The sequence below is a fragment of the Phocoena phocoena genome, chromosome 19 (genome assembly GCF_963924675.1).
Source record: "Phocoena phocoena chromosome 19, mPhoPho1.1, whole genome shotgun sequence".
Classification (NCBI taxonomy): Eukaryota; Metazoa; Chordata; class Mammalia; order Artiodactyla; family Phocoenidae; genus Phocoena; species Phocoena phocoena.
Window position 1 is genome coordinate 19,624,562 of NC_089237.1, and position 27,592 is coordinate 19,652,153.

A 27,592-nucleotide genomic window follows, 5' to 3' on the forward strand; every position below is an offset into this window, starting at 1 on the left:
TCAGAGTTCTGCCTGGAAAGTGGTACCCCATGCCCACTCATTCATTCTCTAAGGCTCTTCTGAGAATGGGTGGGGGTAAGGAGGCAAAATGACAGACTCAGGGTTTGTAAGAGTGAAAGATGCACATTTAAAGGGAACACAGTAATAGAAAGAGACAGAGGTGACCTGTGGGACCCAGTCCACGTTTTCCTATTAGAGACAAATCTCAGCTTGAAGGTCCAGTTTAATAAGATCTCCGTGGTCCCTGTGAACGCCAGCCTCCCGATTGTAATGCCTGCTCGATGGCTTCATTCGTCTTCCTTTTCATCTTTTTCCATTTTTTCAGAATTTTCTGTTATTTCTGGTTCTCTTATTTCTCCCGATTCTGTTTTCCCCAGTACTTTGGACCCTCTTCTGCCGATTTCTGAAAGTGTCTTCTCTAGTCCTTCGGACTCCCTCGTGCTTGATTCTTCTGAGAGGTTTTGGTCCAGTTCTGAAGGCCTCCTGTAAATTTCTCTTGTTTCCCCTCTGTTCACTGCTGTTAGTTTCCTGCCTGCTTCTCCAGATTGTCCCTCGGCAACATCTCCTGGACCTCCCTCCATCGCAGCTGGTTCTTTTCTCCTTGAGGGGCTGGCTTTTTCTACTTCTCCTCTCTGGCTATGTTCTTCTGGTCCACTAGCTGTGATCCCCAGGGTTTCCTTAGACAAGTCACCTTCGGTCGCTTTCTCACTCTCCATTTGCTCCCGCTCGCACTGCTTCCTCACCTTCTCAGTGACCTTCTCGGGTTCATCTCTCATTCTCATCGTTTCCTTCTCCTTTGCCATCACTGTTATACTATCCAACGTAGTGGCATCTTCTGAAAAACAAGAGAAAGGAGGGAAGAAAGGTAGAAGTTTGTCCGTCTCCGGGCCTGGGGGAACCCCAGCCTGTGGGGACCTGTGCTTCTAAGAGACAGCACCCCTTTCCAAAATGAGAAAAGGGATCATTTACTGAGCACCAGCTCTGTTCCTGGCATCATGTGAGCGGCACAGATTATACCGTTCAGTCACCAAAAAACAACATAGAGGGCTTCCCTGGTGGCGCAGTGGTTGAGAGTCCGCCTGCCGATGCAGGGGACGCGGGTTCGTGCCCCGGTCCGGGAGGATCCCACGTGCCGCCGAGCGGCTGGGCCCGTGAGCCATGGCCGCTGAGCCTGCGCGTCCGGAGCCTGTGCTCCGCAACGGGAGAGGCCACAGCGGTGAGAGGCCCGCGTACCGCAAAGAAAAAAAAAAAAAATTTCATAGTGTTACTGATTCGAGTTTGCAGTCGAGGGACCTGAGATTGATAGAGGGGAAATCACACACGATGGTTACACTGCAAATAAATAACTGGCAGAGCCAGGATTTGAACCCAGGACAGTCTGCCCCCAGACCACATTCTTTCTTTTTCCCTACGAGAACTAGCACAGGTGCTGGGAAAGGACAGAGGCTTCTCCTCCAGCATCCCCGTTCTGCATTTCCCTTCGTCCCTGGGAAGCATATTCATCACTTGTTGGGAGGTTCCCCGTAAAAATGTGAGCAGATTGTGGTGGAAGTTCGGATGGAGAGCAATTTTACAACCCAAGGGATCTTTGCTCGTTGTTTTTACCAGCTACAGAGAAAAGTTACCAATCCCTTCCTGAGTCTCCTTCCACTTCCTGGAAGTCCTGGTTTCTAAGCCGCCTATAGGGGCTCTGGGTTCAGAGCAGGAAAATGACGTGGTTTGGCCAAGACACATGCAATGCTGCCACCTGCTGTCCGGGAAGGGAAGTGCCCAGCAGCTGCCGGCCTCAGGGCCTTCCGGAGGAGTTTTCAGGATGCCTTTCCCAGCACTCCGTCGGCCAAGGGAGGAGGATGCTTGGAGCATCTGCCACTTCCCTGCTGTACCCTTCACATTATTCCTTCTGTGGCTTCTGAGCGCAGTTCCAAGGGTGTGTGGAGGCACAGGCAGATCTCTGAGGGGATCTGGCCACCACGTGGCAGGTGCTGGATAATAAAAGGCTGTCATCTGGCTGCTCAGGTGCCCAGAAACCCCATGCCCAAATTCCCGCTGCTGTACCTGGATCAGAGAGGGCTTCAGCCTCGGTGCCTGCAAGGGGCTCTGTCCCCCGAGGAGCCCGGAGCCCCAGCCCCAGCTACCCTTTACTGCGATTTGGCTGGAGGGAGGGCCCCTCAGAGGGGCAGACAGAAACTGCACAAGCGTGGGAAAAGCATGGGTTCCAGAGGTAGGCTGCTGGAGACTGGAATCCGCTGTGGGACTTTAACCCCTCTGCCTCCATGTCCACACCCGTAAAATCAAGCACGGAATACTTATTTCTTAGTGCTCTGGGATCAGATGAGTCGGTATGTATAAAGCTCAGACGAGCGCCTGGCATGCAGGAAGCACCGAGTGGAGGTCAGCTTCTCTTATCATCCCTGCCCCTCTGGGGCCCGTCCCTGGTCCCTGTCGACGGTGGGGCCTGGAGTCCCAGCCACTTCCCCTTCCCTCACTCCTTTCATGGGAGCCAGTCAGACACCTAGAGCAAGGCGGGGGATCAAAGGCCTCTCTACTCCCTGGAGCCCTCGGGAGAAAGAATGTGATAAGGGCTAGACCCTGCCACCTGTGCACCTCGGCTGGCCCTTGGGTCCCCTGCGCTGCCCACTGCTGGCCCTGAAGAGCAGCTGCCGGCAGCAGGGGAGCGTGTGGATCCGAGTCAGACTGCTGTGTGACGTGGGCAGATCACTCAGGCTCCAGTGCCCCCAAAACAGTACCTACCTCCTAGGTGGTGAGGACCGAGTGAGATCATTCTGCCTAATGCTTAACCCAGTGTCGGGCCAGCGGTAAGAGCCCCCGCAGTGTAAGCTACTGTCATTCCACCTCTGTCTTTGCTCCTGCTGTTTCCCACCGGAAATGCCCTCAACCTTCCATCTTGTATCTGGAAAATGCTTGGGCATCTTTTGGAGCCTGAAGCAGAAGATTCTCCCTCTTGGAAGCATTCCCTACCTCCCCACAGAACTGGGAGCGCCCCTGCCCGGGACCTCACAGCAGAGCACTGTCCCCCTGCACAGCAGGCTCCAGTGCAGGAGCCCTGGTCGCCGGCAACTCTAATCGCCTGGCTCTCCCACTGGGCTGTGGGCTCCTCCAGGGCAGGGACCAAGCTTCTGTCTCCTCCCAAATCTCACACCTTCCTGGCACGTGACAAGAGCTCAACAAGTAGTTGATGAATTGATTAAAGAAATACGGGAGTACTGAAGAAATAGGGCAGACAGCATGGGTTCTGACCCCAGCCCGAGGTCTCCCTCTCCTGTCCCAAGAAAGGCTGGGGTTGGTGGCGGCACTGAAATCAGAATACTTGGTGAGCAGTGCCAAGCCCCCGACCGAAGGAATGGCAGGAAAGCATGGCGAATACTGCCAGAAGGAAAGCAGAGGGAGCGTTCTGAGGTTGCCGTCTTTGGGCCCCAGAACTCACCTTTCTCTGTCTTATCTTTGAGTATCTCCCTGTAGTTGGTTTTCTTCAGCTCTTCAATGATCCCCTTGTTGACATCATCCAGGGCCTGTGGGTGGCAGAGGAGCTGGTGAGCTCTCTTAACCCCGTGTGACCTGTCCTTTCCCCACCCAAGCCCCAGCGCCAGGAGGCAGGGCTGTGCAGAACCCTGCCCCCTCCCCTTTCCCCTGGCTCCTCTGAAGACTGCCGCCCTGAGGTTAGTGGATACTATGCACTTGGAACTCCCCACACAAAGTGGTATGAGAGATAGCACGGCTTGCAGGCAACTCAAACTCATTTCCCTCGGGCTCAGGCCTGTTCTGGGGGGTTGCGTCTGTCTACTGAGTCCCACCTTTTTACCTAAAGCTTCTCTTGGCTTCAGCCAGTGTAAAAGAGACAAGGCAAGCCCTTCAGCCCTCAGCCAGGCAGCAAGCCAGGGGACTCAGCCACACACTGTGGCTGGGGGCTGGCCTGCCTTCTGAAGGGCTCCCACGGTGTCTGCAGGACCCCCGGGGACCTGGAACTCAGCCTGTGTGCATCTTGAGGGCAACTCTGCCCTCTTCGTCGCAGCCCTCCCCCGACCCACCCGGGGCAGAACACCACTAAACACTCAGGAAACGTCTGCCGGGCCTGGACTCTCTTGTGCAGCGTTGGTCTGCACCCCCCCCCCTGTATGGTTTCCTGCCTGGAGATGCCATTCCGGGGGGTGAAAGGTCAGGGGCCTGGTCCCATGAGGAGCCACTTAGGGCCGTGGGTCCATTTGGCTTGACAGGCGCTTCTCTTTGCCTCCTACTTTCAAAACCTGCCCAGCCTCCAAGGCGACCTCAAACCCTCCTGTAGGGGAAAGGCCCAGCCCTGCCTACCCGCCGAGGCTCTCACGCTGAATCCCCTAGTCCCTGTCGCACGGGTCAGGAACGAGGGCGTTGTGTTCTAAGCTTCCTGTAGACACCACACTTCCTGAGGGCCGGGACCATGGTCGTCACCTTTGGTGCAGTGATGGGAAGACTTTAGATCTGCACCGTGTGGTACCCAGAGGCCTCACGTGGCTATTGGGCCCTTGAAACATGGCTGGTGTGACTGAGGAACTGAACCGTAACTTTTACTTACTTTTAATTCCTTTTACTCTAAATGGCTGCCTGACCAAGCAGCGCAAGAGGGTGAGGCAATCACGCTGATTTCTTATCGGCTCCTGGGGGCGGGGCGGGGGATGGGGGGGGCTGGTACTTTTCAAACTGCAAGTCCCAAAACGCGCTTAGGAGGGCTCAGCCAGCATTAAAGAAAAGGAATGAAAAGAAAATAGAATAGAGTAGGAAATATCAGTGTACATAGTAAAGGTAAATATGCTTTGTAAAACTTTCTATTTTTTGTCTGTTTTTTCAAAGAAAAATATGTGTATTGAGGTGAGTTCTCTGGCAGTCCAGTGGCTGGGACTCCGAGCGTGCACTGCCGAGTGTGCGGGTTCGACCCCTGGTCTGGGAACTAAGATCCTGCAAGCTGCATTGCAGGGCGTGGCCCAAAATAAAAAGTTCACAGTATGGGTATTGGTTGGGTTGCTATATAACCTGATGGCAGTAACAAACAGTGGAGAGCCACTGCCCTACCCAGAATGCGCCCTGCGGTTGGGGGGTGGGGGGGGGGCCCACCCAGCCCCAGAGCCGGCCCTGCGGGGAAGAGGCTTACGTTGATGATGGCCTGCTGTGCCCGGCTGTTATGGATGAGCTTCGCTCTCTCCAGGGCCTTCTCAAAGTTGTTCACTGCCGACTGGAAGTCTCTCAGCTTCACTGAAGAGCACGAGGGAGACAGGTAGATTGTGACACTGTGTGCTGCATGCTACGGCTGCCCTGCAGGTGCCAGTGGCCCTCGGGAGCAGCCCCAGGCGGGCAGCATCTGGGCCTCCCAGCACCACCCTTTCCAGACATTTCCTGGGTCCTCACCGCTAAGGACCAGAACCTGAGAAGCTGAGCCTTGGATTTCAGGTGCAAAGAGTCAGTGAGGGAAGGGGGCTGTGCCCACATCATGCGTCTCCAGGGGGACAACTCCATCTTGCCCCATCTTTAGATTGTTCCAGAAAAGATCTTTTTTTTTTTTTTAATGTTCACTCAAATTTGTTAAGAACACTGTGGAGACCAAACACATCTGGATGGGCTGGCTGTGACTCGTGGGCCAGCGGCTGGGACATCAATGCCCACTGGTACAATCCGAACCCAGAGAGGAGGCAGCTCCCCCGAGCTCACTCACCAGACAGGTTAGTGCTGGGCCAGGGATGATGGCCTATGGACTGATTGACTGCCCTTGAAAAGAGGTTAATTTCAGGAAGGAAGGAGAAAAGTGCTCACCTGCCAGGGTCTGGGAACACCACACTCCACTTTCTTTACACACCACTGCTTCCTCTTATAACTGAGGACCCCAAGATCCACCCCTCCCCATGAACTGCTTTGGGATCCCCGGGGAAAGAAGGGCCTTGTGTCCATAAGTCAAACTGCAAAAGGCATTATATCTGAAAAGCAATTCTAATATAGTTCTGAAAGTCTGTAGAGTCACAGTGAATGAGGTCACTACATATTTCTTTTTCAAATACACATTTGAAAGGAAGGAAAGTCACTGTAATCCCTCAGAGACCACCCTGAATAAATGTCAATGTCATTCGGACACCGCAGGTCGGAATAGGAGTCATAACACTTACGGGAGTGACGCAGTAAAGGCCGTTCCTTTTAACTGAATCCATAACCTGAAGTTATCTTCATTCTGGGAGCCCTTTTCCTCTTCTTTTCCCCCCTCTGTGTATCCACAAATCTACATATTTATATTTACATTTTCGTTGAGCCATAAACTGACTTTTCTAAGGATTGTAATTGTTTCTCATCTGTGTTAGAAACACTTATGGGAAGCTGACGAGAGGGCAGGAAGGAAGAAATGAGTATTTCTGGAGTGCTCGCTATATGCTAGTTCTTGTTCTAAGTGCTTACACGCTTAGGTATTACCTTATTTCTTCACACCAACCCTCTAGGTACATACTATTGATATAATTATCCCTATTTACAGAGGACGAAACTGAGACACAGAGTGGCACTTGCCAGGAGGGCCCAGAGCCCAAGATCTGCCCGCTCGGCTGTGTTGCCTCTACAACCCAGTGGCTCTCGGGCTGCTGCACTCGACTGGATTTTTCCACCCTAGAGTGGGGAAACTGAGACCGGCAGTGAGTGGCCTGTTTCTCCAAAGGCCCTCAGGGCCTAATAAGACCTCCAGTGGTTAGGACTGGGTGCTTTCACAGCTGGAGCCTGGGTTCAATCCCTGGTTGCGGAACTAGGATCGTGCAAGCCCTGCTGCACAGCCAAAGAAAGAAAAGTCCTCCAGGAACAGGAAAGAGTTCTAGGAAAAGCCACAGTAGTCATGTCTTCCCCAGTTTACAGTTTTCAAGTGGTTTTCTCTATGTTTTTAGGGAAGAATCTACAAGACGTAACGAGGCCCAGGAGTCCCTGTGGGTCTGGCCCCTCACCAGCCTCCTCTCTCCAGACTTTCCTGGCCCCCAGGAGCTTGACAATGGTCTCCTTCAGTTTCTTAAATCAGCCAAACTCCTGCCCACCTCCCTAAATGCAGTCCCTTTGGCCGAAAAGTTCTGTCTTCAGATCTTGGAACAGCTGGTGCCTTTGCATTCTTAATGTTTCTGCTTAAAAGTTACTCCTCAGGCATGCGGGCAGGAGATAGTTACCAGTTTTGCTCCCTACTGTATGCCCAGCTTTGGTGCCTAGAAGGTGCCAGGTAAGCATCTGGGATGTGAATAAGTGCTAAGGCCCCTGATCAGAGCACCTATCACGCTTCCTCCTTCTCTGGGGTCAGCTGCGTGCCCGGAGCAGGGCAGCTCAGCACAGAGATTAGGAGCCCGAGCTCCACTGCTTGCTTATTACTGTAAGCTATTTGTTTTTTAAGTTCATATTAGGAAATATTTCAAATATACAGAAAAGTCGGAGGAATAGTATCATGAGCCCCCATTACTCATCACCCAGCTTCAAATACCATATGACGTCACTTATATGTGGTAGCTTAAAAAATGATACACATAGGGCTTCCCTGGTGGCACAGTGGTTGGGAGTCTGCCTGCCGATGCAGGGAACACGGGTTCGTGCCCCGGTCCGGGAAGATCCCACGTGCCGCGGAGCGGCTGGGCCCGTGAGCCACGGCCGCTGAGCCTGCGCGTCCAGAGCCTGTGCTCCGCAGCAGGAAAGGCCGCAGCAGTGAGAGGCCCGCGTACCGCAAAAAAAAAAAAAAAACCGCAGGGAAAAAAAATGATACACATAAACTGATTTACAAAACAGAAGCTAACTCACAGACTTAGAAAACAAACTTACCAAAGGGGAAAGGTTATGGGGAGAGAGAAATTAGGATAAATTAGGAGGTTGGGATTAACATATACACACTACTACATATGAAACAGATAAGCAACAAGGATCTACTGCACAGCACAGGAGACTCTACTCAGTGCTCTGTAATAACCTATATGGGAACAGAATCTGAAAAAAGAATAGACCTATGTACATGTGTAACTAAATCACTGTGCTGTACACCTGAAACTAACACAACATTGTAAATCAACTATACTCCAATATAAAATTTAAAAAATTTAAAAAATACCAAAATATCACCAATCTTGTTTCATCTGTTCCTCCTCACCCCTGCCCCTTGCTGTTTTTTACCAACTTTATTGAGATGTAATTCACTTAGTATAAAATGCACCCGTTCGTAAGTATACAGTTCAACGATCTGGGGTAAATTTATAGGCTTGTGCAATGATCAGCACAACCCGATCTTAGAACTTTTCCATCACCCTAAAAAGTTCCCTCACGTGACCTGGGGCAATCTGCTGAACCACTCGGAGTCTCCGTTTCCCCAACTATAAGGGGGCAATAATGCCTCCATCGCTGGCTTGCACGGTGATTAGGTACAAGAAGGCACATGTAAAGGCGACCGAGGCAAGAGGAGTGGCGCTGTTTTGATGACGACATGACACTGTGCTGGTCTGCAGATGAGTTCCTCAAGGGCAGGGCGGCTCTCAGGGGCCCCCAAGCCCTAACTGAGCTTAGCTTAAAGTAGGCACTACATACGCTGGTCAAAATGCAGGGGTGTATCCCCACTCTCAGAATCGGAACTCTCAACGCAGGGATACACTGGGATGGTAAGTTCAGGCCACAGGATTCCCGGCCCTGACGTGGGAAAGATAGGGTGGTCCTCATGGGGCCCATACCTTGTGCCTGTGCCACCAGAACACTGGCGTTCAGCTGCCACTCGATGTCCCCTTCTTCCTCAGCGCACTGCTGGGACTTCTCACCATAATTCTGGGCCTGCCAGGCCTGGTCCAGCTCCAAGTAGCAGCGGCCAATCTCGTGGAACAGCCAGGTCTTCTCCAGGGTGCTTTTGGCCAGAGGGATCTTCTCCTCCCATCTGGGGACACAAGAACCAGGGTCAGCTCCTTCCGCTCAGGCCCTGCACTCAGCCGTAGGAGGCTGGGCTTCCTACTGGTGGCAGAAGAAAAACTGTTCTCCAACTACCACCCCTTTTAGGGGTGGAGCTAACAAGCATTAACATATTTTTAAACTACTAAAGTTATTTTGCTGTATCTATGGGACTGGCTTTGACGATACAAGAGTTGAAAATAATGTTTGTAAAACAGGATTTGAAATAACAATAACATTGAAGAATATCATTAAGCACATGTAAGAGAAAATCAACACAGAGAAAAGACTGGAATGAAAAACAAAATACCAATAAAAGGAAGAGCGGGATTAGAATTAGTACTTGGCTTTGGGGGGTGGGCCCGAAGACTTTCTCTTTTACTTTTCTATATTTTCCAAATTAATATTTTAACATTAAGCACACTTACTATAAAACGTTTTATTATAAAAAGATACAGGGATTGGTTCAAGAGGGTGGAGTAGAAGGACGGGCTCTCACTCCCTCTTGTGAGAACACCAGAATCACAACTAGCTGCTGGACAATCATCGACAGGAAGACACTGGAACTCACCAAGGAGGACACCCCACATCCAGAGACACAGGAGAAGCCACAGTGAGACGGCAGGAGGGGCGCAATCACAGTAAAATCAAATCTCATAACTGCCGGGTGGGTGACTCACAAACTGGAGAACGCTTATACCACAGAAGTCCACCCACTGGAGTGAAGGTGGCCCCACATCAGGCTTCCCAACCCAGGGGTACAGCAATGGGAGGAGGAATTCCTAGAGAACCAGACTTTGAACGCTAGCGGGATTTGACTGCAGGACTTCGACAGGACTGGGGGAAACAGAGACTCCACTCTTGGAGGGCACACACAAAGTAGTGTGTGCGTCGGGACCCAGCGGAAGGAGCAGTGACCCCATAGGACTGAACCAGGCCTACCTGCTGGTGTTGGAGGGTCTCCCACAGAGGCAGGGGGTGGCTGTGGCTCACCAAGAGGACAAGGACACTGGCAGCAGAAGTTCTGGGAAGTACTCCTTGGCATGAGCCCTCCCAGAGTCTGCCATTAGCCCCACCAAAGAGCCGGGTAGACTCCAGTGCTGGGTTGCCTCAGGCCAAAAAACCAACAGGGAGGGGACCCAGCCCCACCCATCAGCAGACAAGTGGATTAAAGTTTTACTGAGCTCTGCCCACCAGAGCAACAGCCAGATCTACCCACCACCAGTCCCTCCCATCAGGAAACTTGCACAAGCCTCTTAGATAGCCTCATCCACCAGAGGGCAGACAGCAGAAGCAAGAACTACAATCCTGCAGCCTGTGGAACAAAAACCACATTGACAGAAAGATAGACAAGATGAAAAGGCAGAGGGCTATGTACCAGATGAAGGAACAAGATAAAACCCCAGAAAAACAACTAAATGAAGTGGAGATAGGCAACCTTCCAGAAAAAGAATTCAGAATAATGATAGTGAAGATGATCCAGGACCTTGGAAAAAGAATGGAGGCAAATATCGAGAAGATGCAAGGAATGTTTAACAAAGACCTAGAAGAATTAAAGAACAAACAAACAGAGATGAACAACACAATAACTGAAATGAAAAATACACTAGAAGGAATCAATAGCAGAATAACTCAGGCAGAAGAACAGATAAGTGACCTGGAGGACAGAATGGTGGAATTCACTGCTGTGGAACAGAATAAAGAAAAAAGAATGAAAAGAAATGAAGACAGCCTAAGAGACCTCTGGGACAACATTAAACACAACATTCACATTATAGGGGTCCCAGAAGGAGACAAGAGAGAGAAAGGACCCGAGAAAATATTTGAAGAGATTATAGTCGAAAACTTCCTTAACATAGGAAAGGAAATAGCCACCCAAGTCCAGGAAGCACACAGAGTCCCATACAGGATAAACCCAAGGAGAAACACACTGAGACACATAGTAATCAAACTGGCAAAAATTAAAGACAAAGAAAAATTATTGAAAGCAGCAAGGGAAAAACGACAAATAACATACAAGGGAACTCCCATAAGGTTAACAGCTGATTTCTCAGCAGAAACTCTACAAAGCCAGAAGGGAGTGGCATGATATACTTAAAGTGATGAAAGGGAAGAACCTACAACCAAGATTACTCTACCCAGCAAGGATCTCATTCAGATTCAACAGAGAAATTAAAAGCTTTACAGACAAGCAAAAGCTAAGAGAATTCAGCACCACCGAACCAGCTCTACAACAAATGCTAAAGGAACTTCTCTGAGTGGGAAACACAAGAGAAGAAAAGGACCTACAAAAACAAACCCAAAACAATTAAGAAAATGGTAATAGGAACATGCATATTGATAATTACCTTAAACATGAATGCATTAAATGCTCCAACCAAAAGACACAGGCTTGCTGAATGGATACAAAAACAAGACCCATATATATGCTGTCTACGAGAGAGCCACTTCAGACCTAGGGACACATACAGACTGAAAGTGAGGGGATGGAAAAAGATATTCCATGCAAATGGAAATCAGAAGAAAGCTGGAGTAGTAATACTCATATTAGATAAAATAGACTTTAAAATAAAGAATGTTACAAGAGGCAAGGAAGGAGGACACTATTTAATGATCAAGGGATCAATCCAAAAAGAACATATAACCATTATAAATACATATGCGCCCAACATAGGAACACCACAATACATAAGGCAACTGCTAACAGCTGTAAAAGAGGAAATGGACAGTAACACAATAATAGTGGGGGACTTTAACACCTCACTTACACCAATGGACAGATCATCCAAACAGAAAAGTAATAAGGAAACACAAGCATTAAATGACACAATAGACCAGATAGATTTCATTGATATTTATAGGACATTCCATCCAAAAACAGCAGATTACACTTTCTTCTCAAGTGCGCACAGAGCATTCTCCAGGATAGATCACATCTTGGGTCACAAATCAAGCCTCAGTAAATTTAAGAAAATTGAAATCATATCAAGCATATTTTCTGACCACAACGCTATGAGATTAGAAATCAATTACAGGGAAAAAAACGTAAAAAAACACAAACACATGGAGGCTAAACAATATGTTACTAAATTACCAAGAGATCACTGAAGAAGTTAAAGAGGAAATCAAAAATACCTAGAGACAAATGACAATGAAAACACGATGATCCGAAACCTATGGGATGTGGCAAAAGCAGCTCTAAGAGGGAAGTTTATAGCTGTACAAGCCTACCTCAAGAAACAAGGAAAATCTCAAATAAACAATCTAACCTTACACCTAAAGGAACTAGAGAAAGAAGAAGAAACAAAACCCAAAGTTAGCAGAAGGAAAGAAATCATAAAGATCAGAGCAGAAATAAATGAAATAGAAACAAAGAAAACAATAGCAAAGATCAATAAAACTAAAAGCTGGTTCTTTGAGAAGATAAACAAAATTGATAAACCATTAGCTAGACTCATCAAGAAAAAGAGGGAGAGGGGCTTCCCTGGTGGCGCAGTGGTTGGGAGTCCGCCTGCCGATGCAGGGGACACGGGTTCGTGTCCCGGTCCGGGGGGATCCCACATGCCGCGGGGCGGCTGCGCCCGTGAGCCATGGCCACTGGGCCTGCGCGTCCGGAGCCTGTGCTCCGCGGTGGGAGAGGTCGCAGCGGTGAGAGGCCCGCATACCGCAAAAAAAAAAAAAAAAAAGAGGGAGAGGACTCAAATCAATAAAATTAGAATTGAAAAAGTTACAACGAACACCACAGAAATACAAAGCATCCTAAGAGACTACTACAAGCAACTCTATGCCAATAAAATGGACAACCTGGAAGAAATGGACAGATTCTTAGAAAGGTATAACCTTCCAAGACTGAACCAGGAAAAAATAGAAAATATGAACAGACCAATCACAAGTAATGAAATTGAAACTGTGATTAAAAATCTTCCAACAAACAAAAGTCCAGGACCAGATGGCTTCACAGGTGAATTCTATCAAACATTTAGAGACGAGCTAAACCCACCCTTCGCAAACTCTTCCAAAAAATTGCAGAGGAAGGAACACTCCCAAACTCATTCTATGAGGCCACCATCACCCTGATACCAAAACCAGAGATACTACAAAAAAAGAAAATTACAGACCAATATCACTGATGAATATAGATGCAAAAATCCTCAACAAAATACTAGCAAACAGAATCCAACAACACATTAAAGGGATCATACACCATGATTTATCCCAGGGATGCAAGGATTCTTCAATATACGCAAATCAATCAATGTGATACACCATATTAACAAATTGAAAAATAAAAACCATATGATCATCTCAATAGATGCAGAAAAAGCTTTTGACAAAATTCAACATCCATTTATGATAAAAAGTCTCCAGAGAGTGGGCATAGAGGGAACCTACCTCAACATAATAAAGGCCATATACAACAAACCCACAGCAAACATCATTCTCAATGGTGAAAAACGGAAAGCATTTCCTCTAAGATCAGGAACAAGACAAAGATGTCCACTCTCACCACTATTATTCAGCATAGTTTTGGAAGTCCTACCCACGGCAATCAGAGAAGAAAAAGAAATAAAATGAATACAAATTGGAAAAGAAGAAGTAAAACTGTCACTGTTTGCAGATGACACGATACTATACATAGAGAATCCTAAATATGTCACCAGAAAACTACTAGAGCTAATCAATGAGTTTGGTAAAGTAGCAGGATACAAAATTAATGCACAGAAATCTCTTGCATTCCTATACACTAATGATGAAAAATCTGAAAGAGAAATAAGGAAACACTCCCATTTACCATTACAACAAAAGGAATAAAATATCTAGGAATAAACCTACCTAGGAAGACAAAAGACCTGTATGCAGAAAACTATAAGACACTGATGAAAGAAATTAAAGATGATACCAACAGATGGAGAGATATACCATGTTCTTGGATTGGAAGAATCAATATTGTGAAAATGACTACACTACCCAAAGCAATCTACAGATTCCATGCAATCCCTATCAAATTACCAATGGCATTTTTTACAGAACTAGAACAAATAATCTTAAAATTTGTATGGAGACACAAAAGACCCCGAATAGCCAAAGCAGTCTTGAGGGAAAAAAACGGAGCTGAAGGAATCAGACTCCCTGACTTCAGACTATACTACAAAGCTACAGTAATCAAGACAATATGGTACTGGCACAAAAACAGAAATATAGATCAATGGAACAAGATAGAAAGCCCAGAGATTAAACCCACGCACCTATGGTCAACGAATCTATGACAAAGGAGGCAAGGATATACAATGGAGAAAAGACAGTCTCTTCAATAAGTGGTGCTGGGAAAACTGGACAGCTACAGGTAAAAGAATGAAATTAGAAACCTCCCTAACACCATACACAAAGATAAACTCAAAATGGATTAGAGACCTAAATGTAAGACTGGACACTATAAAACTCTTAGAGGAAAACACAGGAAGAACACTCTTTGACATAAATCACAGCAAGATCTTTTTTGATCCACCTCCTGGAGTAATGGAAATAAAAACAAAAATAAACAAATGGGACCTAATGAAACTTAAAAGCTTTTGCACAGCAAAGGAAACCATAAACAAGACGAAAAGACAACCCTCAAAATGGGAGAAAATATTTGCAAACAAATCAACGGACAAAGGATTAATCTCTAAAATATTTAAACAGCTCATGCAGCTCAATATTAAAAAAACAAACAACCCAATCCAAAAATGGGCAGAAGACCTAAATAGACATTTCTCCAAAGAAGACATACAGATGGCCAAGAAGCACATGAGAAGCTGCTCAACATCACTAATTATTAGAGAAATGCAAATCAAAACTACAATGAGGTATCACCTCACACCAGTTAGAATGGGCATCATCAGAAAATGTATAAACAACAAATGCTGGAGAGGGTGTGGAGAAAAGGGAACCCCCTTGCACTGTTGGTGGGAATGTAAATTGATACAGCCACTATGGAGAACAGTACGGAGGTTCCTTAAAAATCTAAAAATAGAACTACCACATGACCCAGCAATCCCACTACTGGGCATATACCCAGAGAAAACCATAATTCAAAAAGACACATGCACCCCAACATTCATTGCTGCACTATTTTCAATAGCCAGGTCATGGAAGCAACCTAAATGCCCACTGACAGATGAATGGATAAAGAAGATGTGGTACATATATACAATGGAATATTACTCAGCCATAAAAAGGAACGAAATTGGGTCATTTGTAGAGACATGGGTGGATCTAGAGACTGTCATACAGAGAGAAGTAAGTCAGAAAGAGAAAAACAAATATCGTATATTAATGCATATATGTGGAACCTAGAAAAATGGTACAGATGAACTAGTTTGCAGGGCAGAAATTGAGTCACAGATGTAGAGAACAAACGTATGGACACCAAGGGGGGAAAGCGGCAGGGGTGGGGGGGTGATGAATTGGGAGATTGGGATTGACATGTATTAAATTTTTATTTAAAAAGAAATATATGTATTTTAATGTAAGAAAGATACAAGTAGGTAGGTAAACACTCACAGGCCTCTGTCTTTTGGCAGCTAGACACCAGGGGCCATTTGGGAAACCATATGACGTGGAACAGAAGGCTCTGGTGATCGAGTCTATTCCAGTCAAGCCACGAAGGCCTGAAGGACAACTTCTCTCTGTGCGGTCAAGCCCGCTCCCGAGTCTCCCTGGGGCTGAGTCACCCCACTGGAGCAGGTCACCAGCCCCAGGGCTGGACATGAAAAGTCCAGCAGTTAAGCCCTCTGGAGAGCTCAGACTCCATTCCCAGTGACCCGATGTGACTGCACAGAGGGACAGAATAACCGCTGAAGGGCTCCCAGAAGTCAATGGTCCACCTGGTCCTGAACTTGCCCAAAGTAAGGGTCACCTGGAGTACTTGTTAAAGTCAGATTCCTGAGCTCTAACCCAGACCTGGAGAATGAGAATTCCCAGGGGAGAGGCCCAGTAATTCATATGCCTAACAAGTGTCCTCGGTGACTCTTGTCACTGGGAAATTTGGAGAAAATAATGATTCTATTCTATTAATTAATTTAACTGATGAGCCACAGAGTTTATGAAGTGGCTTGCCCCTGGTCGCTTAGCACAGCCAGGAGCCAAACTCGGGTCTTCCGATGCCTCTTTGCCTGACATCCTGCCCCAGTCTGGGAGTCCAGTGGGAGGGTGGGATGTCCTGGCCCCAGAGTAGGGAGGGGACAGTCCCGGGTCACTCACGTGTCAATGGCTTCCTGGAATTTCCCAACTCTGGCAAAAACCCTGCCAATGTTGTCCAGGGCCCTGGACTTGGCATCAGGAAGATCGCTGTGGGGAAGAAGCAAGACAAGGCATTCTAGGCACTACGGAAACTGAAAAGAAGGCAAAGACGGGCCAGTTGGAGGGACGATGCCCAGGCTGGCAAGCCTGCGGTACCCAGGCCCTCTTGAGCCCTGTGGCCGGGAACGGACATTATCGGGACTTTTCCGGAGGGCAAACAGGCAACAGCTTGCAAAGATATCCCTTTGGTCCAGCAACTTCCCTTCTAGGAATTCACCTCCAGAATATAACGTAACAAGGACACTCAACAGAGTGTTGTTTGTAGTAATAAACAGTGGAAACAATCTGAATTCAATCAGTGCAATTTTTTGTGTACGAAAAAAGTCCCTGATATATTAAGTTAAAAAGTCAGATTATGGGAACACATACAACGTCCGTTGCCCCATTAAGTGTTAAAAGTGAATGTGCGGGCCTGAAGCAGAAGCTGTGCTCAAAGCTCTGACGATGGAGGAAGAGGCCACGAGCCCAGGAGTGCAGTAACTGCAGCTCTAGATGCTGGAAAAGGCAAGGAAACTGATTCTCCCCAGAGCCTCTGGGAGGAGTGTGGCCCTACCAACACCTTGATTATGGCCAGGGAAACTGCCTTCAGACAGCCAACCCTCAGAACTATAAGAGAATAAATGCGTTGTTTTAAACCACCAAAAAATAAGTAAATAAATTAAAAAGCGGGCATTTTAAAAAGAAATAGAAGATGTAAATCTAACTATTAACAGTGATTACCCAAGGGAAATGAGAGTACGAAGGAAACTTTTAATTTATCCACATAATCTTTTCAGTATTCACGTGTCATCAGAAAAGCGATGAATATATTTCCATAAATGGCGGGGGGGGAGGGATGGAGGGGGAGTTTGGGGTTAACAGATGGAACTATTACGTATAGAATGGATAAACAACAAGGTCCTACTGTATAGCACAGGGAACTATATTCAATATCCTATGATAAATCAAGTGGAAAATAATATGAAAAAGAATGTATATATATTTATAACTGAATCACTTTGCTGTACAGCAGAAATTAACACAACATTGTAAATCAACTATACTTCAGTAAAAAAATTTACACCTTAAAAAAAAGATATTTCCATAAAGAAAAGGCAATTGCTCCCCACTACACTGGTTCTTTACTATTACCATATTACCATATGAACATTCTGATCTGTTAAAAAATACCTCCTTCCCAACAAATAAACCAAGAAAGCCCTCCCCCAACTGCAGTCCCCTCCCCCAGCATCCCTCCCTGACTCCCTCCCTTCTCAGGCAAGCTCCCCTTCTTCCCTTCGCCCCTCAGCCCCTGGCCCACAGTGGCAGACTTCCTCGTCTTCCAGGAAACTCTGCTCTGATTTAGTCTCCCCACCGTGGCCCCGCTGCCTTTTAAATGCAAACCTGACCAAGCCATCCGTCTACCCGCAGACATACCCACATCTGTCTGCAGTCTCAGCGAAGCTCTGTGTGTGCTGGCAAAAGGGAACAGCCTCAGTGTCTGTCCGCAGGGATGCAGTTACCTACGTGCGTACTGTGGGTGCTGAAATACCTATGAAGCTATTCGAAGAATAAGACATTCCTTTCCAAGGCACGTTCTTTTTTAAGAAACCACAGAAGTGAGTCACTTCTGTTTTAAAAATCCTATGTATGTGTACATGTGCATAAGTATGTAGGTAAATACATTGAAAAGGGGCCAAGGGGACACATCTCAACGCGGCCGCAGGGAAGCGAGGGGAGTGTGGTGTTGAGGGCTGTGGGGAGACTTAGCACCACACAGTTCTGGGTCGAGCACAAGGCCGCGGACTGGTGTGAAAACAAAGCCCTCATAGGCCCTCACTACTTCCGGCTAGGTCCTCCCTCCTCCCTCCCCACAGGTCCTGGCCCCCCTGCCCAGCACACGAGCTGCCGTTCCCCCAGCCCTCCACCCCTGCCCTAGGGAGCCACCCCTCTTGTCCTATCTTTTCCTTCCCTCCTCTCTGAGGCCCCCTCAGCTCCTCTCTCTTCGGCTTCTGGGCCACGTTTGCTGCTCTGATGTCAGCCTCCCCTTCCAGAGTGGATGCTCTTTTCCGGTGTGAAGAGACAAGTTGAAATATGTTACTTTGTTCATAACAATAATGTGTACTGTTATCTTTGACAGTAGTGGGACTGAGAAAGCCTGCCATCAAGTCATCCACAGAGTAATCAGAGAAAGGAATTGAGGGCTGGAATCACTGAAGAAGATGCTCAGACAAGTTGGGATTTGAGCTGTGCCTGGAAGGATGGTGGGCTTTGGAGGTGGGGGCAGGGCTGATTCCACTGAGGACACCCGTGGGGCACACAGGTGAGACTCATGGGTGAGACCGGCGGCCCGGGGACTTCCCTGGTGGTCCAGCGGGTAAGACTCCAGCGCTCCCAATGCAGGGGACCTGGGTTCGATCCCTGGTCGGGGAACTAGATCCCGCATGCATGCCGCAACTAAGACCCAGCGCAGCCAAGGGGAAAAAAAAAAAAAAAAGACTGGAGGCCCATTTGTGGATGTTGCAAAGGAACTAAGCTTGTTTAAGGAACACCTCTGTTTGCTTAATCAGCCACTTAGCACACATGCATCACATGCCCATTACGTGGCAGATGCTGGGAAGAGAAAGGGAGTAGAAAAGTCCGAGGTCTACAGGGCAGGCGAGAAACGTATGGCGTGTGGAGAGGGAGCACGGAGCAGGGCTGCTAAGTCACTCTGGGGCACATGGTGGGCTTTCCCCAAGAAAAAAACACTTCTTTACAATTTGAAGGATGGGGAGGAGGGAGCTGATGAAGAAAGGGCTGGCAAAAGAGAAGGCTGAACAGAAGCAGAGCCGAGAGGTGCTGGCCAGGGCTCAGGGTGCCCAAGGGCCCAGAGAGAGCCTGGTCAACCGAGGTCAGGGTAAGTCAGGTCAGGAAGGACGGTCTGACCTGAGCAGACCCGGGCGCTGGAACTGTCTCCCAACCACTGGCTTTGTTTTGCACAGAAGGGCCAGCTGGGCGGCAGGAAACCCAGGTCGGAGGAAACAGGCAAGAAGTGAGGAAGGTCTGGACTGAGCTGTGGGAGGGAATGAGAGAAGGGAATTTTTTTTAAATTTATTTTTAATTAATTAGTTTATTTATTTTGGCTGTGTTGGGTCATTGCTGTATGCGGGCTTTCTCTAGTTGCGGCGAGCGGGGGCTACTCTTCGTTGTGGTGCGCGGGCTTCTCATTGCCGTGGCTTCTCTTGTTGCGGAGCACGGGCTCTAGGCACACGGGCTTCAGTAGTTGCAGCGTGTGGGCTCAGTAGTTGTGGCTCGCAGGCTCTAGAGCGCAGGCTCAGTAGTTGTGGCGCACGGGCTTAGTTGTTCCACAGCATGTGGGATCTTCCCGGACCAGGGCATGAACCCGTGGCCCCTGCATTGGCAGGCAGACCCTTAACCACTGCACCACCAGGGAAGTCCGGGGAATGTTCTCTTGATGGCAGGAGGAGGCGTGGATGGGCCATGGCGGGCTGGCGTGAGTGGTGAGGGGAGGGAGGTGTCTGGGAAGCTACCTTGGCTCCTTCCTGGGGACTGAGTGGCCAGCAGTGCCATCTTCACGGATAGGGGGCTCTGAAGCAAGAGATTTGGCAGGAAGATGAGGGGCTCCACTTTGGGGCTCCTGTGGGACATCCAAGTGGAAATGCCTTGGACTCTGGTGCATATGCAGGTCCGGAGCTCAGAAGGGAGGCAAGAAGTAAAGATTTATGTCTTTAGGGCACGGGAGAACGTTGGATCCAAAGTACTGTATATACTTATTTAATCCTCAAAATCCCCATGAGTTGGTATTATTATGTTTTCATTAAAGATGAGGAAACTGAGAGGGTCAGCAACTGAATCAAATCCACACTGCTTCTAAGTGCCAAAGGCAGGAATCAAATTCAGGTCTGTCACCAAAGCTGGTTGTTGTTTGCTTGTTTTCTACTCCTGGAATGGCCAACATGCGAGATTCCTGCTCAGCACGGTGAGGGCAGGTGAGAAATGAGCTGGGAACGGACGGACGGCTTCTAGGACTCGGATGAGCAAGGGGGAGAACACAGGTGGCGGGCGTGTTCAGGAGATCCGGTTTGGCCCACAAGGGTGGACTGACATTGGAGGGCTGTGCAGAAGTGGGTTCAGAGAGCACCCTGAGTGCCAAGCGAAAGCATTTGCTTTTAACCTGCAGGAGGTGAGGGCCCAAGGCCTGTGTGTCAGCAGCGGAAGGACAGTCGACAGGTGAAAATCAGCATGTCTCTGGAGGTGACGTGTGGGAGCAGCTCGAGGCAGGGAGAGGTGAGGGCTGACCTGAGAGGAAGTGGGAGGATGGGAGGGACTCCCCTGGCGGTCCAGTGGCTAAGACTCCGTGCTCCCAATGCAGGAGGCCCGGGTTTGATCCCTGGTCGGGGAACTAGATCCCGCATGCCACAACTAAGAAGTCTGTGTGCCACAATAAGAGATCCCGCATGCTGCAACTAAGACCCAGTGTGGCCAAAATAAGTAAATTAAAGAAGTTTTTAAAAAGTTAAAACAGAAATGGGAGGATGGGAGACTGAGAGAGGCTCAGAACTGTGGGGTGAGTAGAACCGGGCAAGAGAAGGTCACAAATGACTCCAGAGGTTAGAACCAGGGTGCCCAGAAAGTGATGGTACCCCTGAGAGGGGCCATCAAGTCTCGGGAAGAGTTGGTTCCCGAGAACCAACACAGTAGTCATCACGGACACGCAGCGCTGTTCTGAGACCTTCATGTAAACTTCTGCATGTCGCCCTCCCTGCTACCCTATTGGGTAAGGGCTACTGTTCTGTCCATTTGACAGAGGAGACCCAGGCTGCAAGAGGTTAGTTAAGTGTCTGCCTAAGGCCCCACAGCTGGGAGGTACAACTTCGAAGCCCAAGCTCTTAGTCAGTGCCATGGTTTCCGAGGCCCTGCTTGATCCAACCCCTACCTGCTTGGTCCAGTCTCCTCTCGGCCTTAAGCTCCCTCCTGCCAACCTCTGGGCCCTCCCACAAGCCAAGTGTGTCCCCAACACCCAGTCAAGTCCTCCTGGAATACACTTTTCGTAGCACCGGGTCCTGTACTTTTTCCTTATGACACTTATCACAGCTGCAATTTATTAGCTGTGTCACTTTTTGTTTTATCTCTGCAGGGAAATGAGCCTTGTGTCTGGTCACTGCTGTGTTCGCAATGCTAGCAACATCTGGCATGTCTGGAGTTGATGAATGCTTGTGGAGATGACATAAAAATAAAAATATCCCTAAGAGCCAAACCACTGGGAGCTTTTTGGAATCTGGGGCCACTACCTTCCTTTTGTGGCAAAGAAAAGCTGACAGTCTAGGTGTGCCCTTGTCCTGGATAGGTGGCTCCTCCCTCTGGGGGAATCCACCTCAGGCACGCAGGGCAGAAAGTGGGAGCTCAGCCACCAGCAGCCCTGGCAAAAGGCCGAGACGTAGCCCCCGCCCCAGGCCTCGGCCGCTTGGCCTTCCAAGCCCTTGCAGGCACTCACTATTCCTTGGCGATCTCCAGGTCCTTCCTGTGGCTCTGCAGGGCTGCCACCATCTGCCCCAGCTCCATCTGGGCATTCCCTATGCAGCTGTGCAAGTTTCCAACCAGTTCGTCCTTGTTGGGCACCTCCTCTTTGTTCCATTCCAGAACCTTCTTCAACACTTTCTCAGCTTTCTGAAGGCTGCTTTCAGCACTGCCGCTGGTCAGCACTGGGAAGGAAGAGAGGCGGAATGGAGCGGGGAGCAGCCCCCCCCCCCCCCCCGCCCCGCCGGATGACAGGGGAGCCCACTTCCCCCTCCAGATTCCATCCACAGGCCAGCGAAGCCAGGGGCTCCGGCTGCCGTGCGGCTCTGTCCCCACCTGGCCACAGGCCCGCCCTTCTGAGAACACCCACACATGTCAATGTCCTCCAGGCTCTTGAGGATGTAGCGGGCCGTCTGTGAGGGCCGGCGCTTGCGGTCCCGCAGCCACTTCTCTTGCATCAGTTTCCGGTCCCGCTCCCTGGCGTAGATGGGCTTCTGCTGTCTCCAGAAGTCACTGCGCCTGTCCAGGTAGTTGACGCCCGTCATGATGAGGTCCTCCACGGTCAGGCCGTGCTTCATGGTGCCTCTGATCAGGTCTGTGGGCAAGGGTGTGGGGAGGCGTCTAAGGGGAGTCACCTCCTCTTGGCTAAGGGTCTCCCTGTGGGGACCTGTCCCTGGAATTGGGGGACAGTAATGAAAGCAAGAGCACATGGGTGGGAGAGTGGGTCTAACTGGGTCCAGACAAGGCCAGAGCCCCCTTCTTCAGGCACTCTCATGGCACAGGGCTTCGAGCATAGGCCCCTTACGACAAGACATGAGGAGCTAGCAGAAGCAGCAGCTGGTAGATAGCTTTCTGAAAAGCTCCCAGCCCTCGGGGCTCCCTTATTTCAAGCTGTGTCCTCAGAGAAGACAAAGTCGAAATGCACAACCTGGTCCAGATTGCCAGTGACAAGCAAGTCCCCAGGTGCCAAGTGTGCCAGTGCAAGCTGGGACCTGGAGGGGCATGCCCGAGCTCTGCCCACCTGCCTGACCAGAGGTCAGAGCTGGGAGCAAAGCTGCAAGGCCACCTGGGTAATGTTCCGGCCACCTCTTGCTTCCACGGAAGCTCCTCTGCAGGGAGGGAAGCATCCAGGCCTGTGACAGAGGAGTTGTGCCAGCAGTGAAGCTGCCCCCGAGACGCAACCTGCCAGGAATCCTACACAGGACCTTGGGAAGTCAGTTCTGGAGAAAAGGCGTTGGCTTCAAGGGTGATCCCTGCTCAGGCTCAATAGCTAATGGCAACACTCCCACCACCCGTGTTTATAGGAGACAGTCATACAATGAATGTCTAATGAGGATATAGGCTCTGTCCTACTTCCTCTCCCTGCCAGCATGGTGTGGTGGGAAGAGTGCTGCACTGGAGGTTAGGAGGCCTGGGCTCTGCTGCCAACTCCACCACTAGTTTGCTCGTCACCTTGGACAAGTTACTCCCCATTCGGGGCCTCTCTGATAAAAGGAGGGATTAGAGAAGATGAGGTTTTAGGACATTATGGTTCCACGGTCCTAGGATTTCCCTTCTAGCACCTCCAAGCTGGATTCCTTTGCCCTCTGTACAGACTGAAGGCTCAGGGGATACCCCTTTGGGGACCGCAGTGGTAAATCTTCGGCGTTCCCTCCCAGGGTACCATAGCACTTAAGAGCTCTGGTTCAGAAACTGGACTTCTTGGATTCAAATCCGAGAGCCGTGTCACTGAGTTACTTAACCTCCCTACGCCTCGGTTTCCTCATCTGTAAAATGAGAATGGTTCCAGAGGAACGTGTCGGCAAATATCCTTTGAAAGGCTCTGCCTCTGGCTTATACGTTAAGCATCCACCCCAGATTTCCTTCGCCCCGAATTCCCTGTTGCAAAAAAAGTGTCTGAAACCTTCATCCAACAGGAGCTTCTCCAGATACTCCTTGTCCACGTAGAGCTCGCCCAGGAGCTGTCGGATGGTCTTCTCGCTCTTGAGCGAGCCCTTCCGCTTGGACTCTCTCTTGGGATGGTGTACCAGCTGTCTCACGGGATGAGGCTTCTGCTGGGCTTTCACGCTCTGGGAATATGGAGCAATACCCAACAGAGCCTGAGAAAGGAGCCTGGAGCACCCAGCCAAGGTCCCCTGAGCCTGTGATCCCAGACCGCTCCCTCCAGGACCTCCGTGGGCTGAGAACCATGGAGTGTGTCTGGTCCAGGAACAGCTACACTCCCAAAACCCCTCAGGAGCTGGGGCAGAATCTCATGACTGCCCGCACTGGCCAGGAGCTCATCACTCCCAGGCACGAGGGCCATTAAGACTTGTTTTTTTTTATTGGAGTATAATTGCTTTACAGTGTTGTGTTAGTTTCTGCAGTACAGTGAAGTGAATCAGCTCTATGTATACCTATATCCCCCCCTTCTTGGGCCTCCCTCCCAGCACTGCCCCCATCCCACCCCTCTAGGTCATCACAGAGCACCAAGCTGAACTTCCTGTGCTCCTCAGGCACGTGTGGCCTCTGCCTTCCGAAGGACATGATGTCAGAGCAGCCAGGGCCCTTACCTCCGCCTGCTTGCTTAAGAAGGACAGGTCCCCTTTGTTCTCCAGCTTAATAGAAGAAGGACCTGCAAGGACAAAAGCTGGGGCTCAGGTCGGCCGGGCCCCCAGGCACAATCTATCACCTATTTTATGTGGAAATAGTTGCCTTTGGCAGGAGGATGGTGGAAGCTGGCTAGCAAGCAAATGGTTCAACAGTCTCCTAGGAGCCAGGCAGCCCCCACTAGCCTAAGGCCACAGCAGGCCCTGGGCACCAGGGGTGCTCTCCACTTCCACATTGTGCCGCCCACAGTGGCAAGCTCTCCACCCACCCCCACCCCCACTAAGCTAATGGGCAGAGCCAGCCCTTGGTGCGTATGAGGTAAGGGAGGAAGCCAGGGACCGGGGAAGGCTGGGCTCAGGACCACATTCTACCCTATGACAGGAGGCCAAAAAGAGCCCTACTCGTCTGTCTTGGGGTGAGTAAAATGGTGCTTCTCATCTGCCTTTGGAGAGAACCAGACACTGCAGTGCTCGGTACAGCGGATCGGGGGACTGGTCTTCCCAGTGGACAGTTCCTAATCCTCAAGGAAATCATGAGCGGCCAGATCCACGCTTGGGACTCCCTGTAGCCCTTCCGGTGGTGGCTGCTCACCCAGTGCACCTCGGGCCTTCCCCCAAACCTAAGGATTCCAGGATCCTCCTGGATAAGGGCATAGGCCTCACGGTCACTCACTTCCCACTGAATTGTTGATGGCTTCCTGGGCTTTCTGAATTCCGACTCTGAATTCCCGATCGGGCCTCAGCTTGTAGCCTCGATGATAGAACACCAAGGCAAATTCAAAGTCTCCCATGGTGTACAGGGTCTCCGCCTTTTGTAAAATCCCCTGAAATGAGAGCAAGTCAAATCAAGGAGGGCAGACAAGGCCTTCTAGGACTCAGGTGTGGTGGAACAGAAGGGTCCCTGGCTTGAGGATAAATGTTGGGATACAGGGGCAGAGAGCCAGGCAAATAACCTATGAAGGGAAACGGCAATCAACTCCAGGCAGTCTGGCTGGTTCTTCAACCAGTACTAATCAGAGGCTGTTGCAGCCAGTGGCAGTGATGAAGAAAGAGTGAGTCCTCCCACCCTTACGGTCACCTTGCAGAAAGTCGGGTCACCCTGGAGTGAAGCCTCAGCATCTGCCAGGGATTTCTCCAGCTCTCCCATCCTGAGGAAGCACTTGGAGCGGGCAACCAAGCAGTTCTTATCTCTGTTCTGAAGGTGAAGAGCCTGAGAAAGAAACCACTCAGGTCAACGGGCACCAGGCAGGGCGAGGTAAGAAGCCGAAATGGACACAGCAGCCCAAACCCTCCTGCCAGAGTTTCAAGGGGACTCCACAGGCCAGCAAACAGGTCTTTGGATCTTTTCAGACTAAAAGCAGCACCACACTGATCTCCGCTCACTCAACTAGGCTATCTGCATCTGGCTCATCTGGAACAAGGTAAAATCACAAGCTACTGTGGAAACCACTGGTTGAGATGTGAGAACATGCTACCCCGTGGATATTCGGAATTTCTCCTAGTGTCTGGGATGCCTCCAGTCCACTCAGAATCATAGGGTGTTTGGTGCATAAAAATTCAACCATGAACCCGTAATGGCTGCACAACACATTCAAAATACTACTCGGGAGGGGTGGGATAGGGAGGGAGACGCAACAGGGAAGACATATGGGAACATATGCATATGTATAACTGATTCACTTTGTTATAAAGCAGAAACTAACACACCATTGTAAAGCAATTCTACCCCAATAAAGATGTTTAAAAAAAAAAAAAAGAAAAGAAAAAAAAATACTACTCGGAGGCTAAGCCTTCTGGAGGCTAACAAAATGGATTTTAGACAATCTGCAACTTGGTTAGCCATTCCACGTGCCCTCTCTTTTTACATAGCTTATTTGAGAATGAATCACTATTTCAGGGGATTAAGATGAAAGTGCGGGGAAAATGGAACCTGTGATTTTGGCCCTAAAGTGGCAGCAGAATGCTTCCTCTACTCCCCATGTCCTCCCTTCTCTTAAGACCATTACCATAGTCTGCAGTGTACTGTCCTTCCTGAGGCATCAGACTGTACCCGCCCCTGTCTAAGACCTTCACACTTCTCCAGGAAGAGAAAGTAGCTACTTTCTCTTCCTAGAAAAGCCCACTTCTCACCTAAAGCTATAGGCCCTCAAGATGTTCTTTTCTCACTACCTGAGCTTCTCCAGGATGAAACAGGATCCAGAAAGAGGAGAATGCGCGGGGCAGGGCCCCTGAACTTAACTGTTGGCCCATCCGATCAATTATTTTTAGTGTTAGGATGTGGTTGGTGATCCAAAGGGCCAAAAGACTCTAGGTAGCAGTTGAGAAGCTTGACTTTAGGGGGAGCCTTCGGACTGGTTACAGGGCTATCCTACCACTCCATTTGTACCAAGCGGGCTATTTGTTATAAAAGAAACAGTCATAAAAACATACGAGAGCTTATTTGGGAGACAGTACAGTAGAGTATGGTAGTTAGCACCTCAGCACTGAAGTCTGAGTGCCTGAGTTTGAATCCTTCCTCTGCCACTCGTTAGTTCAGTGATCTTGGACGTGTTACTCGACTTCTATATCAGTTTCCTCATCTACAAAATGGCGTAATAACAGCACCTCCCCCATAAGCTTGCCACTTAACAGTACGCCTGGTATCCTAAAATAGCACTCAATCCCTTAGGGTCGAGTGGAGCTATTTATACTAGAGTTTTATGATGTTATTCACTGACCACCTTCCAGAAGCAACCGTGTGCCAGACTTCACTTCTGCAAGCAGCCTCCCAGCCAATCTCCCAACCAGTTATGGGAAACTGAGGAAGGAGGCCAATCGCGAAACATTTGAGTAAAAATGTAGGAGACGAGGTCAGTGTTAACACAGAGGTTGGTTATTAACAACCAGGCAGAAAGCAAGTGGGAATTGGTAGAAAACGGCCAAACAGGGGCTTATCTGTGACAGGTGTGCATCAATCAGTAACAGTGAAATAATGGAAACAATAGGGTGGTTCAGGAATCATCAGGACCTCAGTGATGGGTGGCTGATAGGTTCGGAGCGCGACTCACGTTGCTGAAGCTATGGGCGGCTTTAGCGAACTCCCCGCACAGATAGAGCCGCTCGCCCTCCGCCATGTAAGAGGGGAAGGTGCTTCGCAGGCCTTCAGTTTCTGGGTCCGCCATGGTGACGCAATTCGGAGACGATGAAGCAGAGAAAGGGAGGAAAAGAAGCCTGAGAACGTCTGTCTGGCTTGCGGAAGCTCCGTCTCTTACCAACAG

At 49.4% G+C, this 27,592-nt stretch overlaps 1 protein-coding gene across 2 annotated transcripts; it reads right to left on the minus strand.

Moving 5' to 3' along the window:
• Positions 1–103: 103 nt before the first annotated feature.
• ODAD4 (outer dynein arm docking complex subunit 4) lies at positions 104–27,561 on the minus strand. 2 transcript variants are annotated; one of them, XM_065896978.1, is made up of 12 exons: positions 27,383–27,561; positions 25,414–25,545; positions 25,009–25,159; positions 24,300–24,361; positions 23,651–23,816; positions 22,118–22,342; positions 21,725–21,932; positions 16,150–16,236; positions 8,700–8,896; positions 5,141–5,241; positions 3,446–3,530; positions 104–835 (listed from the first exon to the last, which is right to left on the minus strand). In XM_065896978.1, the coding sequence occupies exons 1-12, from the start codon at positions 27,494–27,496 to the stop codon at positions 288–290; spliced, it is 2,076 nt and encodes a 691-aa protein (XP_065753050.1). In that variant the 5' UTR covers positions 27,497–27,561; the 3' UTR covers positions 104–287. The 2 variants fall into 2 exon arrangements, with proteins under 2 accessions (XP_065753050.1, XP_065753051.1); XM_065896979.1 differs by lacking the exons at positions 104–835; positions 5,141–5,241 and having other exon boundaries at positions 3,520–3,530; positions 27,383–27,496.
• Positions 27,562–27,592: the final 31 nt, after the last annotated feature.

Bases quoted from the DNA above. Each gene is read 5' to 3' on its own strand.
- ODAD4 (XM_065896978.1), bottom strand. From the start codon at position 27,496: ATGGCGGACCCAGAAACTGAAGGCCTGCGAAGCACCTTCCCCTCTTAC. The intron at 5,242-8,699 runs GTATGGGCCCCA...CGTGCTCTTCAG, and splicing joins TCTGGTGGCACAGGCACAAG to TGAAGCTGAGAGACTTCCAG. The intron at 836-3,445 runs GTGAGTTCTGGG...CTTGTTTTTCAG, and splicing joins CAAAGATAAGACAGAGAAAG to AAGATGCCACTACGTTGGAT.